Source organism: Hipposideros armiger, unplaced genomic scaffold, assembly GCF_001890085.2.
Source record: "Hipposideros armiger isolate ML-2016 unplaced genomic scaffold, ASM189008v1 scaffold_174, whole genome shotgun sequence".
In the NCBI taxonomy this organism is placed as follows: domain Eukaryota; kingdom Metazoa; phylum Chordata; class Mammalia; order Chiroptera; family Hipposideridae; genus Hipposideros; species Hipposideros armiger.
Genome location: NW_017731524.1, coordinates 1,779,726 through 1,795,877, shown reverse-complemented (window position 1 = coordinate 1,795,877; position 16,152 = coordinate 1,779,726). Strand labels below are relative to the sequence as shown.

Below are 16,152 nucleotides of genomic sequence, written 5' to 3'. Positions count from 1 at the left end.
GCTTGTGGACAATTGGCCAATCGCGTCGCACCGCTGTTCGCGAACCAGCCAATCGCATCGAGGCGGCCTAGTAAATTCGAATGGCAACTCCACGCTTCACATTCCGCGCTGAGTAACGAAGCTCCAAATTCAAATCAACGCAGCCTCACGCTGGCGACGAGCGCGAGGGGCGGAGCCTGCCCGGCGTGAGCAGGGGACGCGCGGTGTGATTGCCCAGGAGAAAGGAAGGCGCTCCAGTTCCGGGTCAGGCCCTTCTCCCGCCTCTCTCGGCCTCCGCCATGGCGAGTAGTAGCGGTTCAGGGGCGGCGGCGGCGGCGGCAGCGGCGACGAATCTGAATGCGGTGAGAGAGACCATGGACGGTGAGTGCCCGTTTCGCCCCTTTTATCTTGCTTCCGTTTCCCAGAGCCAAGGCTCCCAGACGGAGGCGAGCCCAGGAGGGCTTTCGGTCCACTTCCTGCCCCGAACGGCATCTTTGGAGAGCCTTCCCGGGGATCCGCCAGGGCCACAGGGCTGGTGGCCTCATCCTTGGAGAGTTGTCTCTTCGCTTCTGCGTAGTTTGTCGCGTGCACGGCGTTCCGACCCCCACGTCAGCCCGGCGGCGCGCGGCCCACCACGGGCGCGCATCCCACGCTCCCTCCCAGCCGCCACGCCCCTCTCCCGTGCCGCGTCCTCCCATCCTTCGCTTGGAAGCCAGCCTCGTGCGCCGCGCCCTCCCCACGGAGCCCCTTCCGTTTTCGACCCCGCGCGGTGGTCCAGTGCGGGACGCCCATTCCTCTTAAGTCCAGAGCGGGGCGCCAGACTGTACCGCCCTCAAGACTGTAAGCCCCGTGCGGACAGTGGCCCTGTTTGGCCATTGCTCCTTTTTTGTCCTTGACACTCTAGTAGGCGCTTCTAAAATATTCGGTAATGAACAAGTCGCCCCTTCATCAGAATTGCCCCTTTCGACTTGGAGCGGGTGTCCCGGCGCCCTGGGTATACTAATCTGTTTTCGCGCCCCGAGGCATGCAAGTTGAAGCGCACACAAGCTGTAGAAGACGAAATAAGTGTCTTGGGAGTTAAACCTCTCTCTCCCCTCTGATGCGCGTTCCCCGCTTTAGACCTCTGGTGGTGAGCTTGGACACGCTACTCTTAAACGTCTTTGAGCCTGCTTCTTTTTCCCTGTAAAATGAGGTTACCGCCTAAGGTTATACCGTATTTAAATAAGATAACCAGGTAAAGGTATGTCGAAGGTGATCATTAAAAGATACTGTATTTTTTGTGTGTAATATAAGATGTCATCCCCCTTGCAAACTCCTTTTTTTTGGTCTCCATTTTATTCTTCGCATCCATCTATATAAGAGAGTTTGATGGATGTTAAACGCTGGTTTCTGCGTTTTCCAGAGGATACCCACACCGGCCTCTATCTCTCTGAAAACATACCCTCTGAAATTCTCACTAAGCAGTGTCAGCCTTCATGCTGCATCTGCCTCCTTCGCTAATACATCTCCCTAATGGGACTTCCGACAAGACTTCTGGCTTTTTCTGAACTAGCTGCAGCTTTCCTTTTCAAAGAATTACTTTTATTATTAGAGCCTTTGCAGCTCGTTTTTTATTTACCAAGTATCTCCCTTTAATTTTTCTGAAAAATAGAATTTTGTTCTTAACACCAGATTCGGCCTATTATCCCATCCTTGATGTATTACAGCTGTATTATCTGTGCATAGGTTCCTTAGTCATATGGCCACAGGATCCCATTTGAATAGAACACATCCATTTTATCTGCGGTGGAACTATTGATGTAGACATGAGAACTGATAGTTTGTAATGGTTGCATCAAGATTTTTACTAGGAGACCTTTGTGTAAAATGAAGATTACAGAGAGTGTAAGAACATGAAAAAGTAAAAAAAGACTTTTTTTTTTTTTAAATTGGAGGAGAGAAGGTGTGGATTAGAGCACACTGCTCCTTTACATATGGTTTGTCCATAAACCAGAAGGTAAAAAGAAAGACCCAGGTTGGCAATGGATTAACATTTGTTAAGTGTGACAGATACTGTCTTGTCCATTAGAACTCTAAACTTAGATAAAATCCCTGCTCTTGTGCCATAATTGGGTCCATCCAACACAGTCAGTCACAGTAAAATGTGAAGTTGAATTATTGCTGTCAGTGAAAAACGTTGAAATATTTTCCACGTGGTCTGTAATGGTTGAGGTGCAAAGGGAAACATAGTGATACTTGCGTGTAAATAATTGACCATACACTGAACTGAAAAAGTCCTAAATGCAATCATTTCATTATCCCACCTTCCTCCGCCCTCATTCCCAGAAATAAAACTTTAGCATGCCCAAGGGGCTTGGCTCACTACTGAAACATCATTATTAGTTGTAATTCTAATGATGAGTTTCCTTTGTATTTAATCTGTACATGAGAGTCGAACTAATGTTTAGAGATTTTTGATCCTGACTACCTTCCTTCAAGATTAGAGTATTTCTCTTTATCCTTTTATTACCTCCCTCCTATCTGTATTAGTCAGCTAACAGTGATTTAATCTTTTAATGAATGTTAGTGGTTTGCAAGAATTCTAGAACTCAGCTATAAATATTTGTAATATTGTTGTGAAATGAAAGGATTTTAGTAGACACTTCAGACGGGAGGAAGCAGTGGACTTTGTTATTTATCTGCACATACCAGTCTGAAAAGAACCTAATTGATCCTAGCCCTGATTTAGTATAAGGTCTATCGCATAAGATCATCTACTCTCTCTGTCTTAGATCTTCAACATTCTCTTCCTACATTCCCTTTTTAAAATGTCAGGCCCCTTCAACTACCTCTCTCTGTCTCCAATGTATTCAGTTGTCTCTTTTGCTTTTCAATGTTTTGAAATTTCAGATACTTTATCAATAGCTTCGTGCATTAAGTCTTATTTTTTTACATTCTAGAATTTTCCTTATGTTCTAACTTTTTACTACCAGTAATTACATTTTTGATAATTAGGGTAAAAATGTACCTCTTCCTTACTAGAGGCTTCAGTGTAACACTACAATATATATCAGGTGGTTAGCTAGCAAAAGAAATTAAGAGACTCCACAGCGTGTAAGGTAGTGTTTGAAACAAACGTATAGTCCATGCTACCACCATCAATATAGTTACTTTTGTGAGAAAGAAGCATGGGAGTCAGTCTTGCTTTCTCTCACCTTCCCTCACTCCTATTCTTCACTAAGCCCTCTCAGTCCTTCACTGATCTCAGTTTTGATTACTTGTCGTAACCTCTCCTGTCAATGCCATCCACCAGTCTTTCAATAACTTAGCTAGACTCTCTCCATGTGTTCTCTTATCCCCATCCAAGTTCCACCCCATATTATGCAACAAATGTCTTTTAAAAATGAAAGTCTGATCTTGTCACAGTCCTGTTTTACACCTTCTGATAGCTCCCTAAAGTTCTAAAATCTTGACTAGGACTTTTTGTGTCTCCCTTATCTCATGTAAGCTCTGACAATTAAGTTCATGAACTCATCCTAGAAAAAGTGCTACATACCTCATTGCTGAATATCACTACGTTCACCTTCGAAGTACTCCCCTTGGGAAGCTATGCACTGATGCCAGCACCTAGTCCACCTTTCAAGGCAATTTTGGAACTCTTTCTGGAATGGCCATCAGAGCTGTCGTCAAATTACCCTTGATGTTCTGAATGTCATCAAAATGTCTTTCTTTTAATATTTCCTTTATCTTTGGGTAAAAGAAGTAGTCATTGGGAGCCAGATCAGGTGAGTAGGGAGGGTGTTCCAATACAGTTATTTGTTTACTGGCTAAAAACTCCCTCACAGACAGTGCCGTGTAAGCTGGTGCATTGTCGTGATGCAAGAGCCATGAATTGTTGGAGAAAGTTCAGGTCGTTTTCATATAACTTTTTCATGCAGCCTTTTCGGCACTTCCAAATAGTAAACTTGGTTTTCTGTTTATCCAGTTGGTACAAATTCATAATTTTAATCCCTCTGATATTCATAAAAGGCTAGCAACAATCATTTTGACTCTTGATTTGGACTGATGGAAGTTTTTTGGTTGTGAAAAATTGGCTGACTTCCACTGTGCACTTTGACAGTTTGTTTCAGGGTCAGGTTGGTACACCCATGTTTCATCACCAGTGATAACAAAGCCCAAAACATCGTCTTGCCTCTCCAAAAGGTCTTGGCAAATTTCAACAACTTTGCTTTTGTTCTTCAGTGAGCTTCTTCAGGACCATTTTTGTACACACCTTTCTCATGCCAAGATTTTCAGTTAAGATTTTCCTAACTGTTTTTCTACCAATGTTTACTTAGTCTGCTATGCTTCTCACAGCCAACTGACAATTTTGACACACAATTTGACGAATTTTTACAATGTTTTCATCAGTTTTGCTCGTTACTGGCCGCCCTGACCTCTCTTCATTAGTGATGCGTTCTCTTCCCTCAGAAAAATGTTTAATCCATTTGTATGTACACTACTGTTTTCTTCATGGCATAGTCCCCATAAACTTGGACTAACATGTCCCTGATTTCACTTCCACTCTTGCCAAGTTTAACAAGAAATTTAAAGTTCATTACTCTAATTCAGGCTCAGACCTTCTTACCACAGCACACAAAACACGCAACAACAATAATGAACGCTACTCAGCAAGACACCGCCACACGTTGACATGAACACAGCTGTGAGACACTGATGTACCAAGGTTATGAAACCTTACTGAGCTGTTTGTACAGCGCTGCCAGTGTAAGCACCTATTGGCAAGTTTGTGAACTTAATTGTCAGGCCTCGTACATATAGATACACAGTAGACACTACAGAAATACTTATTGATTACAGACAGTTGGTAAAGTTAGAAAGTAATGATCAGTGTGAATTGTAAAAGAAAACTTAAAGGAATACAAATACTGAGGTGGAATTATATGGAGGGAAGAGAAAAGGCAGAGGAGAAAAACCATGAATAAAGACATGAAGTTAGGAATAAGAATAGCATTTATAGATAATGGTCTACCATGAAGAAAAAACTGGAGAGGAGAATTTGTCAGGAACTGTTAATGATGACGACGATGATGATGTTAGAGAGTTGGAATAGGGTCAGAAATATGTGTTCTGGTTATCTGTTGCTGCGTAACAAACCGCCCCAAACTTGTGGTATAAAACAACAAAAATTACTTATCTCTCATAGTTCTGGGTGTTGACCAGGCTTTTCTAGGTAGTTGCACTGAGTGTATCTCATGCATTGCAGTTAGTGCTGAGTCTGGAGTCATCTCAAAGCTTCCTCACTCACATAACTATTAATCGATGCAGACTACTAGCTGGCTTCTCATTAGGGACTGGAACATGTGGGTTTCCTTACTTGGAGGCTGGGTTCCAAGGTCGAGTGTCGCAAGAGAGAAGCTGTATTACATTTTTTAACCTAGCTTCAGAAGTCACGCGGTGTCACTGTTGGGAGACACAGTCTTCTTTGAGCCCTGAGCGTACCTATACATTCTTGGTCTGTTTGCCGAGAATACAAAACGCTGGCTGCTCTTCCTCCTGCTGTCTCTCAGGGTTGTGCTTACAGTGAGTAGCAGTGAGAGATGAGGTAGCATCTACCTCCAGATCAAGAGCAGGCTTGCCAACCACTCCCTGTAAAAGGAGGGATTTCCCAAGCTCTGTGTTGTTCAGCTGTGGATATGGTTTGTCAATATCATATGCTACCTCACTAAGTCAAAGAAGAAAAGCTACCTGGTCATTTGAGTGGTTGATGAAAAGGTACTGATAAGATGATGTCAACATTTTTTCCTGATTTTAAAGTCTTAGCAAAAGAAAACAGTATATTTTTAACATGCTAAAGGATAGCTATATGAAACCAATATGACCTTTAATATTAATGTTAATTCATTCTAAATAAAATTAGAAATATACTAAAACCTTGGTTTGTGAGCATAATTTGTTCTGGAATCATGCTTGTAATCCAAAGCACTTGTATATCAAAGCGGATTTCCCCATAAGAAATAATGGAAACGCAGATGATTTGTTCCACAACCCAAAAATATTCATATAAAAATCATTACAATACTGTAATACAAATTAATAAAGAAAATACAAAATATAAAGAAAAATAAACAAATTAACCTGCACTTACCTTTGAAAACCGTCGTGGCTGGTGTGAGGGAGCCGAGAGAGGAGGGTTATTGTGTTGGACGACTGTCACTGTCACTAACGGAATCACTGCTATCTGTTGGCTCAATGGAACCTTTTTCTTTTCGTGCAACTTTAACAAGGAACCTATCCAATGACACTTGCTTTTGCCTCCTTTTGAGGATTTCACGGAAATGTGACATTGCATTGTCGTTAAACAGATTCATCGCTCACACTGCTACAGCCTTATTCGGATGGTGCTTTTCTGCAAAATTTTGCACTGTTTCCCACATTTTACACATCTCCCTAATCTCATTTGAAGTGAGGGATTCCTTCACCTTTTTCTCCTCCTCTACAAGATCGCCTCCATAACCTCCAAGCAGGGGAGATGATCACCCACAATTGCACAGCGAGAGAGAGAGAAGCACCATTGGCTCAGTTGTGATCGTGTGATGTTTGGCGTCATGTACTACTTGTATTGCAAGACATCGCTCATTTATTAAGTTAAAATTTATTAGAAATGTTGGCTCGTCTTGCAGAACAAGTTACTCGCAATCCAAGGTTTTACTGTACCTGCTTTCACTGCTTTTTTAAAAAACCATTTATCTGAAAAGTTTAGGAAATAGAGCAAGATAAGAAAATAAAAAGACAATCGAAAAGGACACAAAACAGTTATTTGTAGGTGAAATGACTAGAAAGCACAAGAGAATCAACTGAAAACTGTCACAAGCTTCAGTAGAATTTGTTAAGGTGGCTGACTACAAAATAAAAATAAGTGATTTTTTAGAGTATCAGCACTAATCAGTTAGAATATGCAAGAATGTGGTAGAATCCCTTTATGAAAACAACCAAAACTAAAAATTAAAGAAATTGATGATTCACTATCAAAATCGATGATAATTGAGCACTGACTGAAACTTTCTGCTCTAAATGTATAAGAATAACAAGAAGTAATATTAAAATACAATTATCAGCATATCCATGTTTAAAAACAGGAAAGGGAAACCTCCATTGATTAGAAAGAAAAGAGGTTCTCCCCAAAGAAAGGAGCAGATCGAAATCATAGCAGGGACCTGGGAGTGGAACCTGACAGAAGCATGCCACCCTGTCTGAGTGGAGCTGGGGCCAGAAATGTGCCATCTGCCACGGCAAGGAATTGAGAAACACCGACCATGTGTCTTGTGTGTCTGGAGCCAGGATGCTTCTACAAAACCTGATCGAGAGAATTAAGACCAGTGTGATACTACCCATCTAAGAACACATCGCCAATCCAGGTCATCCAAGAAAAATCTCAAATGGAAGATGAGCTTTCAGCCTAAGTCACAAAGTACCTAAGGTAGATGAAAAACATAAACAACTAACATGAAAAATGAAAAAAATAGCAGAAGTGATAGCTAACTCTATGAGCGCTACCGTATGCTAAACACGGTTCTAACTCTCTCCTTTAATCCTCACATCAATGTTACAAGTACTGTGATTTTCCCCATTTTACAGAATGCTGAAATAAAAGCGCAGAGAGGTTACCTTGCCTACTAAGTAATGAAAGTAAATTTCAACCTAGGTTGAGCTCTGGAGAACACACTCTTAAATCACTGCTTTTGCTGCTTGCTTGTACTTGAAACAGAAACCTCAGAAATGGCTTAAGAAAAGAATAGAGCCTCAAATAGATAAAGGTAGAAACAAAATAAGAAGTGGTTATAAATAAACAATTAGCTATGAAACAAGATAAGTGATTATGGTGGGAAATTAGAAATCTTAGCGTTATTGGAATAAATTCAGCAGAGAGCATGAATAACAGCCTACATTCAAACTGCTGAGCAAAGTTGGAGTATCAGAAGCATGTTGGAGTATCAGAACTGAAGAAATGAAAATGGAGAGGGCTGTCACCTTCTAGCTAAGATAAAATGACAGAGACTGGGTTAACTCTCCTACCTGAAACAACCAACAAAACTCAGGCAAAATGTGCAGAACAATGATTTTCAAGACACTACATCAGACAGCAAAGGACAGCGATCCCTGAGAGAAAGGAAGCAAATGAAGTGAGCCAGGTGGTTGTCCCAGCTTACTGCCTTCAGAGTTTCCAGACCACAGTGCAGTGGGAGGAGGGGAGGAACCCAGACAGCACCCAGTGGACACCCTGAATTGAGCAAAAGGAGCTTAGAGTCCAGAAGAGACCATAGCAGGTTTCAGGACAAGAGTACCTGAGAGGAAAGCTACACTTGGAATTCTGGAGGTCTGCAGAATGGCCTCCCTCAAATATTCAGCAGAGCATTGAATAGCACCATGTGTGCGAGGAAAGTATCCAAAAAGCTGGGGAAAGAACCATCTGAAAGGATTAGAGGGAACCATGCTCGCAGAGGACTGAGAATAGTGTCTGTATCTACTAACCAGAATGGAAAACTTCCTAATTCGTGAGATATTCAGTAGAGTACTTAGAAGGTTCTTACCTCAGTGATGGGGAATAATTAGCCCTATCTTAAACAGGGTTCTACTCCTGACTTATAAATCTTAAAAGACCCAAAAGGATCGAACTGTTTGCAGATAACTGTACCTCGTTACAAAGCTCAAGAATATGTAAAAAATAGAGAACTACCCAGCACCCAACAAAATAAAATTCACAGTGTCTTGCATCCAATCAAAAATTATTAGGTAGGCAAAGCAGGAAGTGCGACTCATGATGAGAAAAATTCAAGTCAGCTGAAACAGACCCAAAATTGCCACAGTTGTTAAGAATTAGCTGACAAAGACTAGAATTGTACCCAATATGTTCAAAAGTTAAGCAGAGGCATGGAAGGTATATATTTTGTAAAAGACTCAAATTGAACTTCTGGAGATGAAAATGAATGTCAGATATGAAAAATTGGGAAAGTCCCATCTTATGAACATCATGAATACTATAAAAGTTTTTGGGAGGACTTATATTAATGGATGACTTAATATTGTTAACTTGTCGATTTATCCCAAAATAATACGTAGTTTTTATGCAATTCAAATCAGAACTCAAATAGAATTTGTTTTTGAAATTGATCAATATTTTTATGTTCATGGAGAGAATGAAAGGGCTTTTGATAATAAAAGTAACAAAGGTATTTTTAACCCACTACGTGCAAAAGAAATTTAATATAATTAAAATTGTGTCTCTGGCTCAAGATACACATGCAACAAATCCATAGGTATATGAGAAGTTACTTCGTGATAAAGGTGGCATCTGAATAGAGTGGTAAAAGGATAAATCATTCAGTAAAAAGCGTTGGGTAACTGACTTATTTTTGGAAGGAAAAGTTAGAGATTCTGTTTTCCACCCAACCTGCAGGCAGTTAAATATTTATGAAGGGAGGGAAATTAACTTTCAAACGCTGAAAGAGAATGCTGTTGAATAATTACATAATCCTTGCATGGGGGGTAGCTTTATAAGCATAATGCCAAGGGAAAAATGATACAGGAAAAGCAGATAACACGTTGACCAATGACTTAAGCAATTCTAAACACACTGGGAAACAGCTGCCATATAACAAAGTTTAATGTAGCCAATGTATTTATATCCTGTAATTCTCAATGCTAGTGCTTGTCATGTGAAAGATAACTTTTATAAACTATAATAAAATGAAGTAGTGTAAAAATGAAGTAAAATATAAGCTTTCATTTTTATTATTAGTCAACAAACATGATTACTCTGTCAAATTGTAAGTTTTTAAATATTTTTAAAGCCTTAAACATGTATATTACTGACTGAGCAGTTCCACTTCTAGGGATTTATTCTAATAAAATAAAATTAGTATATGCAGATGCTTATCACAGTATTATTTTAATGGGGAAACATGAGATCCACCGAACTCTTAAAAACTCTTAAAAGTGGTTAGGTAATATATGGTGTTTCAATGAAATGGAATATTATGTGACTGACTAAATTATGTTGTAAAAGAATACTAAAAAGTGGGAAAATGTTCAGAAAAATCCTGATTGTGATATATAAATTTTAGATAGATATTAAATGAGTGGTAGAACAAAAAACTAAGATGTACAAAGCAGTTGTGTGGAGAAAGATTACAAGTTTTTTTGAAGTTTCTAGAGCTTAAGTAAGGGTAAGACATTACATGCCTCTTTCCAAATATAAAGATGCTGTGCTAGTTCTTTGGTATTTGCAGTGTTATGTGAATTAAAAACAAAAGTATTGTGTGAATATTTTGAAATGCAAGATTTTTTAAAAAATTTTCTCTTTTTTCAGTTCTGCTTGAGATTTCAAGGATTTTGAATACTGGCTTAGATATGGAGACTCTGTCTATTTGTGTACGGCTTTGTGAACAAGGAATTAACCCAGAAGCTTTATCATCGGTTATTAAGGAACTTCGCAAGGCCAGTGAAGCACTAAAGGTAGAGATTTGGGTGTTAGTTCATTCTAAATAAAGATGCTAGTTCATTCTACATAATGATTATTGATGACCTTATGTGAAAGACCCTAAACATGATTAAAGTAGCTTTTATCATCATCAGAAGAAAATCTGAAGACCAGGAGCCTAGTAGCATATAATCAGATCACAAAAATTGCTACTGTCGTGGGCTGTGTTGTGTTTTGCCCAGAAGTCTCCAGCTGTGTTTAGAATTTTCCTTGTATGGTAGGTAAAATTGTGTCTGCCCCAAATAAGATATGCTCAAGCCTGTTAACCTGTAAATATGACCTTATTTGGAAATAGTGTACCTACAGGTGTAATCAAATTAAGATGAGATCATAATGGGTTTAATGACTGATGTCTTTATAAGACAAAGGAAATTTAGACACATAGAGAGAGTACCATGTGAAGACACAGGCACAGGGGAGCGTGCCAGGCGATGAAAGAGGCAGAGGTGGGAGTGATGGCATCTGTAAGCCAAAGAAGGCCAAGGGTGTCAGCAGCCACCAGAAGCGAGGAGGAAGCCAGCAAGGATCCTCTGCCTGAGCCTTGAGAGAGCGGCTGGCCCTGCTGACACCTTCATTTTGGACTTCCGCCTCCAGAACTGTGCGAGAATAGATTTCTGTTCTAAGCCATCCAGTTTATGATACTTGTTATGGCAGCCTTAGAAATATCCCGATTTACTGCTGGGAAGTGGAGTGCTGCTGTAAGAAATACAAATACAGCAGTGGCTTTGGAATTGGGCAATTAATAGAGATTGGGAGGTTTTAATGCATTTGATAGAAAAAGCCTAGATGTCTTACAGAGACTGTTGGTAGAACTATGGGCATTAAAGGCGATTCTGGTGAGGGCTCAGACAGAGGAGAGCTATAGAGAAAGATTCAGCCATCTTGGAGGATACATGTTATGAATAGAATCTTGCTAGAAATATGGACGTTAAAGGTACTTGGAGTGAAGTGTCAGATGGAAATGAGCATGTCACTGGACACTGAATGAAAGGCCAGCCTTGCTCTAAAGTGACGGAGCACTTGGCTGAATTGTGTCACACTGTTTGGAAGGAAAATAAAACTTGGAAGCGACGTACTTAGATAGTTAGCTAAGGCTATTTCCAAGTGTTGATAGTGCAGCCTGATTTCTCCTTGCTGCTTCTAGTAAAATGTAAGAGGAATGAGATTGAGTAAGGAGCTGGTGAGCAGAAAGAAACCAGCACTTGCTTTGGAAAACTCTCAGCCTACCCAGATAGCACACTGGACAGAAGGCCAGATGTGTGGCTGGGGAAGAGATTAGTTAGGTGTGTGACTTACAGATGCAGCCAACCACCCCAGCCCAAAACACTGCCAGCTTGGACTGAGGTACCTGTACGGTACAAAATGAAGGGGGGCTGTCAGACTTCGCGGGGTCCACAGACAGGAAAGAACTCCCTGGCTGTCAACATGAATTTCTCATTTAAGAAAAGGGGAAGATTTGGGAGCTTGTGAGATCTTGCTCTCCAGCATATGCTGTCAGTTTGGCTCAGATTAGCTCTTGTACAAATTCAAAACAAAACCAAAAAGAAAAAAAAATGAGGGTAGGGGTAGAATGACTCTGGCTCAGAGACCAGGGAACTGCTGAGGACATTTGGGCTGTGCTATCAGCATGGGCCCAGAGGACCACCTTTTTGTAAGATTTAAACTCAGCCCCTTGTAATTGCTGAGACTGGGAACAGGAATTGTTTCCTTTCTTGCTTGCACACAGCCTGATTTAAAATCTCGGGTGATTTTATTTTCATGTTTATGTAGCACTAACTTACCGTAAATACCAAAACTTCAAGTCAGTCCTGCTTAAAACTTCTGAGGACTAAGTGGCTTCTCTCTAGCCTTTATTTCTTGAGGAAATAGAGTTATATAAAACATGTAGCTAACCCATCTCCAGTAAGTTCCAGTGATTTGGGTTGTTGGTTTTGTGCTTTTTAAAACTTTATGATTATTAAAAATAACACAAAAAGGTAAATAAAACATTTACAGAGCAAACATTTATTATAAGGAGAATGTCCATACAGCTCACTGCCAGCACCCTAGAAGCCCCCTTATGCTCCCCGCATCGCTGACTTCTTCCTGCTTACCCCTCCTGGAACTACTGTTCTGATTTTATGGTATGCTTTCTTAACTAAGCATGGATCTCTAAACACTGCAGTTTAATTTTGTAAAATTTTTGAACTTGATATAAATGGAATCTTATAGCACAGTTTTTTTTACTGGGTTTCATTTAACATTATGTTTGTGAGGTTCATTTATGTTGTGTGTAGCTGTAATATATTCCTTTTCACTGTAATAATTATGTTTCATTGTACAAATATACTATAACTTAGTTATCCTTTTTACTGTAAATGGATATTAGGTTGCTTCCAGGTAGAGATTTTTGTATGGCATTGCAGTTTGAGTGCTGTAAAGGAACCTGACGAAATAGCCGAGCTGAAAAGAATGTGGAAGAGAGACTGACAGAGAAGCATTTTGCCCTAGCATTTTCATAGACAAACTAAAATTTAAGCTGTTAGGATAAGAGATTCAGAACTTCCTAAATAACATGACTTTTTCAGTTTTGCGTATACTATCTCACATCCAGTGAATTATAGTCTTACATGAAGGCAAAACCAATAATTAAGTGGAACAAAAATCAGAAATTATTGCCCATCTGAATGGAAGGGTAAGCCTCATGCATAAAGACTCTTAAAATGCATTTCTTCTTTAATCTAAAACCAGCTTACCATTATCTCATTAAAACTAGGTAGGAGGAAATCCCAAAAAGTTTCTAACAAAGAAGAAATGTTAATTAGAATAATCAGGGGAAGTGTAATCGTTAGTGGTATAGGTGAAGTAGGATTAGCCATGTGTTTGTTATTCTTTTGCCCTTTTTTGTCCAGTTTATAACATAACAGAAAGGTATTTTTCCATCTTAATTCCGTTTTCACACTATAATGAAACATGCAGAAACAGGCTAATAAATAAAGACTGACTTGATAAGGTCCTCTGTAGGTTAATTTTTCAAGTAGCAGTATATTCTTACACTATTATTTAAAATTAAATAACAGTTTTTTACTGTTAGCCTACCAGTCAGTTCAAAGGGTAGTTTAATGTCCTACAGAAAGTAAAAAGCACTGCATTATCCTGATAAAAGTGGTTTAGCACATGTGGGGAAGGAGGAGTTATTAATCAGTGTGTTATTGACAAATTTATTTCTATGGTGTCTCTTTTTCCATGGTTTGATTATAATGAATCTTACTTTCTTGTTCTAGGCGGCTGAAAATATGACAAGCTGACTTTCTGGTGAGATCCTGATGAGATGTCAAGCTCTGCAAGAGGATTTGAAGACCGCATTGTAGTCAAGAATGTACAAAGAAATTACTGCATGCAGCAGTGTAGAAGAAACACTTTTCCTTTTTAAAGAATTCTAGAACCATAGCTTTATAAATCAATGAAAAGTGGCTTACAGAGAGAACTATCAGATGTGTTTACGTCACATCTTTTTAAAACAGTTCTAATGCTTTGGCATTGAAATGCTCATATTTATGTATTCCTTATTTATAACTCTGATAGCTTTAATTTTCTAAGCAGTCTGTCAGATGTGCACATCTGCTGTTGCCTGGATGAAGCATAGTGGAACCTATCAGTAGTAATGTAGCTCTGACTTGTTGACATTTTCATTATAAACCTTAATTTTGAATTGTTAATGCAAAGTAACTGGATTTATATTGTATTGGGCTGAAAGCTGACAGTATTTCAGCCACCAGTTCTGAATTTTGATTTAGGTTCATTATGTATATCAGAATGTAGTTTTTTTGTTTGTTTTTAAAGACACAAAAAGCATTTGTTGTAATTTGCCCTTTAACAAAGAATATTTAGTTTTTTAAACAAAGTTTGTCTGGCAGTTAATATGAACCAGATCAGTCTTGTATTGATTAAAAAATAAAACTTTTAGAAACTTTGGTCCTTAGCTTAGTATTATTTATCATTTGAATCATTTAAATTTAATGAGAATTAATTGAGAATGGTTTTCTTTTGGCTTTATACTCTGAAAATGATGGCCTAAAAATAATGCATAATGAAGCATTTTCAACACGCAAAAAAAATAAATTTCTTTATTTTTATTACATAAAAATAATTTGAGTGCTTACCTACTATATCTTGAGTGGTTATCTAGTAACTAAATAGATAACTAATGGCTAATCACTAAATGGGAGATCTCATTTAACAAATAAGTTACTGTTTTCTGAAGGAATAAAGATTTCCAGTCATTAAACAAAAACTAAATAATCAGATGTTCCGTAATGTCTTTCTAAGACCATTTTTACCAAAGTTTTGTTCAAAATAAATTTTAGAAAATTTAGGATAGTATTGATTCTGTTTTTGTAAGAGAAACTCAATGGAATATTTTTCCCAAGACTAATACAAATTTAATCTGGTTTTATTTAGACTTTGCTACCTTCCATTTAAATGATAATACAAGTATTTACTCTTTAGCAGCATTTTTTTGTTCTTCAGACAAACAAGTGATTTTAGTGAGGCTTAGTAATATTTAAATGGCAACCTACTGTACTGTTTTAAAAATACAGTCTTTTGACCATTTTAACATTTTAAATGCATGCATCTTTATTTACCAGGTGCACTGGAAGACCTATTGAGAGAACTGGTTGGGAGACATTAAGAACTTGTGATAATAAGTCATTTATTGGATAAATGCTACAAATACTACATGTTGTTATTTATAAAATCAAAGAGAACACTTGTCAAGCTCCAAAATTGTATATACTTTTAGGCCTTAAGAGTTAATAGTTTTATTATGACTTGGTAGATTAAGTTATTTATGTATGAAAGCAGGAAAATATATTGAGAAGGAGGTATGTTTACAGAGGACTTCTTTTAATATGTTACACTTCTTAAATGTAAACATATATTTTTAATGCATATTAAGTAATATTTAAGGAAACCAAACAAAGTAATGATATAATTGCAGTGTTGTGCATGTTATCAGCGACAAATAAAACCATGTTGGTGGTTATTGGCATTTCCTTTTTTTTTTTTTAGATTTTTATTGAAATATAGCTAACATACAATATTATATTAGTTTCAGGTATACACAATAGTTATTCAACATTTGTTTATCTAAAGAAGTGATCACCATAAGTCCAGCAACCATCTAACACTACAATACTGTCACAGGTTATCAACCATATTCCCCTTGCAGTATGTTACATCCCCATGACTTATTTGTTTTATACCTGAAAGTTTACCCGCTTTATAATTTTTCAACAATTCACATTCAGTATTATTTTATATTAATTTCAGATATACAGCATAGTGGTTATACATTTATATAATTTAAGAAGTGATTCCCCCTGACTAGCACCCACCTGGCACTATACAGTTATTACCATGTTACTGACTATATTCCCTATGCTTTACATCCCTGTGACTATTTTCTAACTACTAATTTGTGCTTAATCCCTTCACCTTTTTTACCCTGCCCCCCAACCCGTTTCCCATCTGTCACCCCAATAAATCTTATCCATCTGACACCACACATAGTGTTTACAATATTATTGACTAGATTCCTTATGCTATACCTTACATCCCCATGACTACTTTGTAACAACCAAGTCGAACTTTTTAATTCCCTTTTACCCATT

The 16,152-nt window shown here is 38.4% G+C and overlaps 1 protein-coding gene across 1 annotated transcript; it reads left to right on the top strand.

Annotated features, from left to right (window-relative positions):
• The first annotated feature begins 189 nt into the window (after positions 1-189).
• On the top strand, positions 190-15,530 carry MZT1 (mitotic spindle organizing protein 1). Its single transcript, XM_019652148.1, has 3 exons — positions 190-360; positions 10,328-10,473; positions 13,762-15,530. The coding sequence occupies exons 1-3, from the start codon at positions 279-281 to the stop codon at positions 13,783-13,785; spliced, it is 252 nt and encodes an 83-aa protein (XP_019507693.1). The 5' UTR covers positions 190-278; the 3' UTR covers positions 13,786-15,530.
• Positions 15,531-16,152: the final 622 nt, after the last annotated feature.

Bases quoted from the DNA above. Each gene is read 5' to 3' on its own strand.
- MZT1 (XM_019652148.1), top strand. From the start codon at position 279: ATGGCGAGTAGTAGCGGTTCAGGGGCGGCGGCGGCGGCGGCAGCGGCG. The intron at 361-10,327 runs GTGAGTGCCCGT...CTCTTTTTTCAG, and splicing joins GGTGAGAGAGACCATGGACG to TTCTGCTTGAGATTTCAAGG. The intron at 10,474-13,761 runs GTAGAGATTTGG...TTCTTGTTCTAG, and splicing joins AGGCCAGTGAAGCACTAAAG to GCGGCTGAAAATATGACAAG.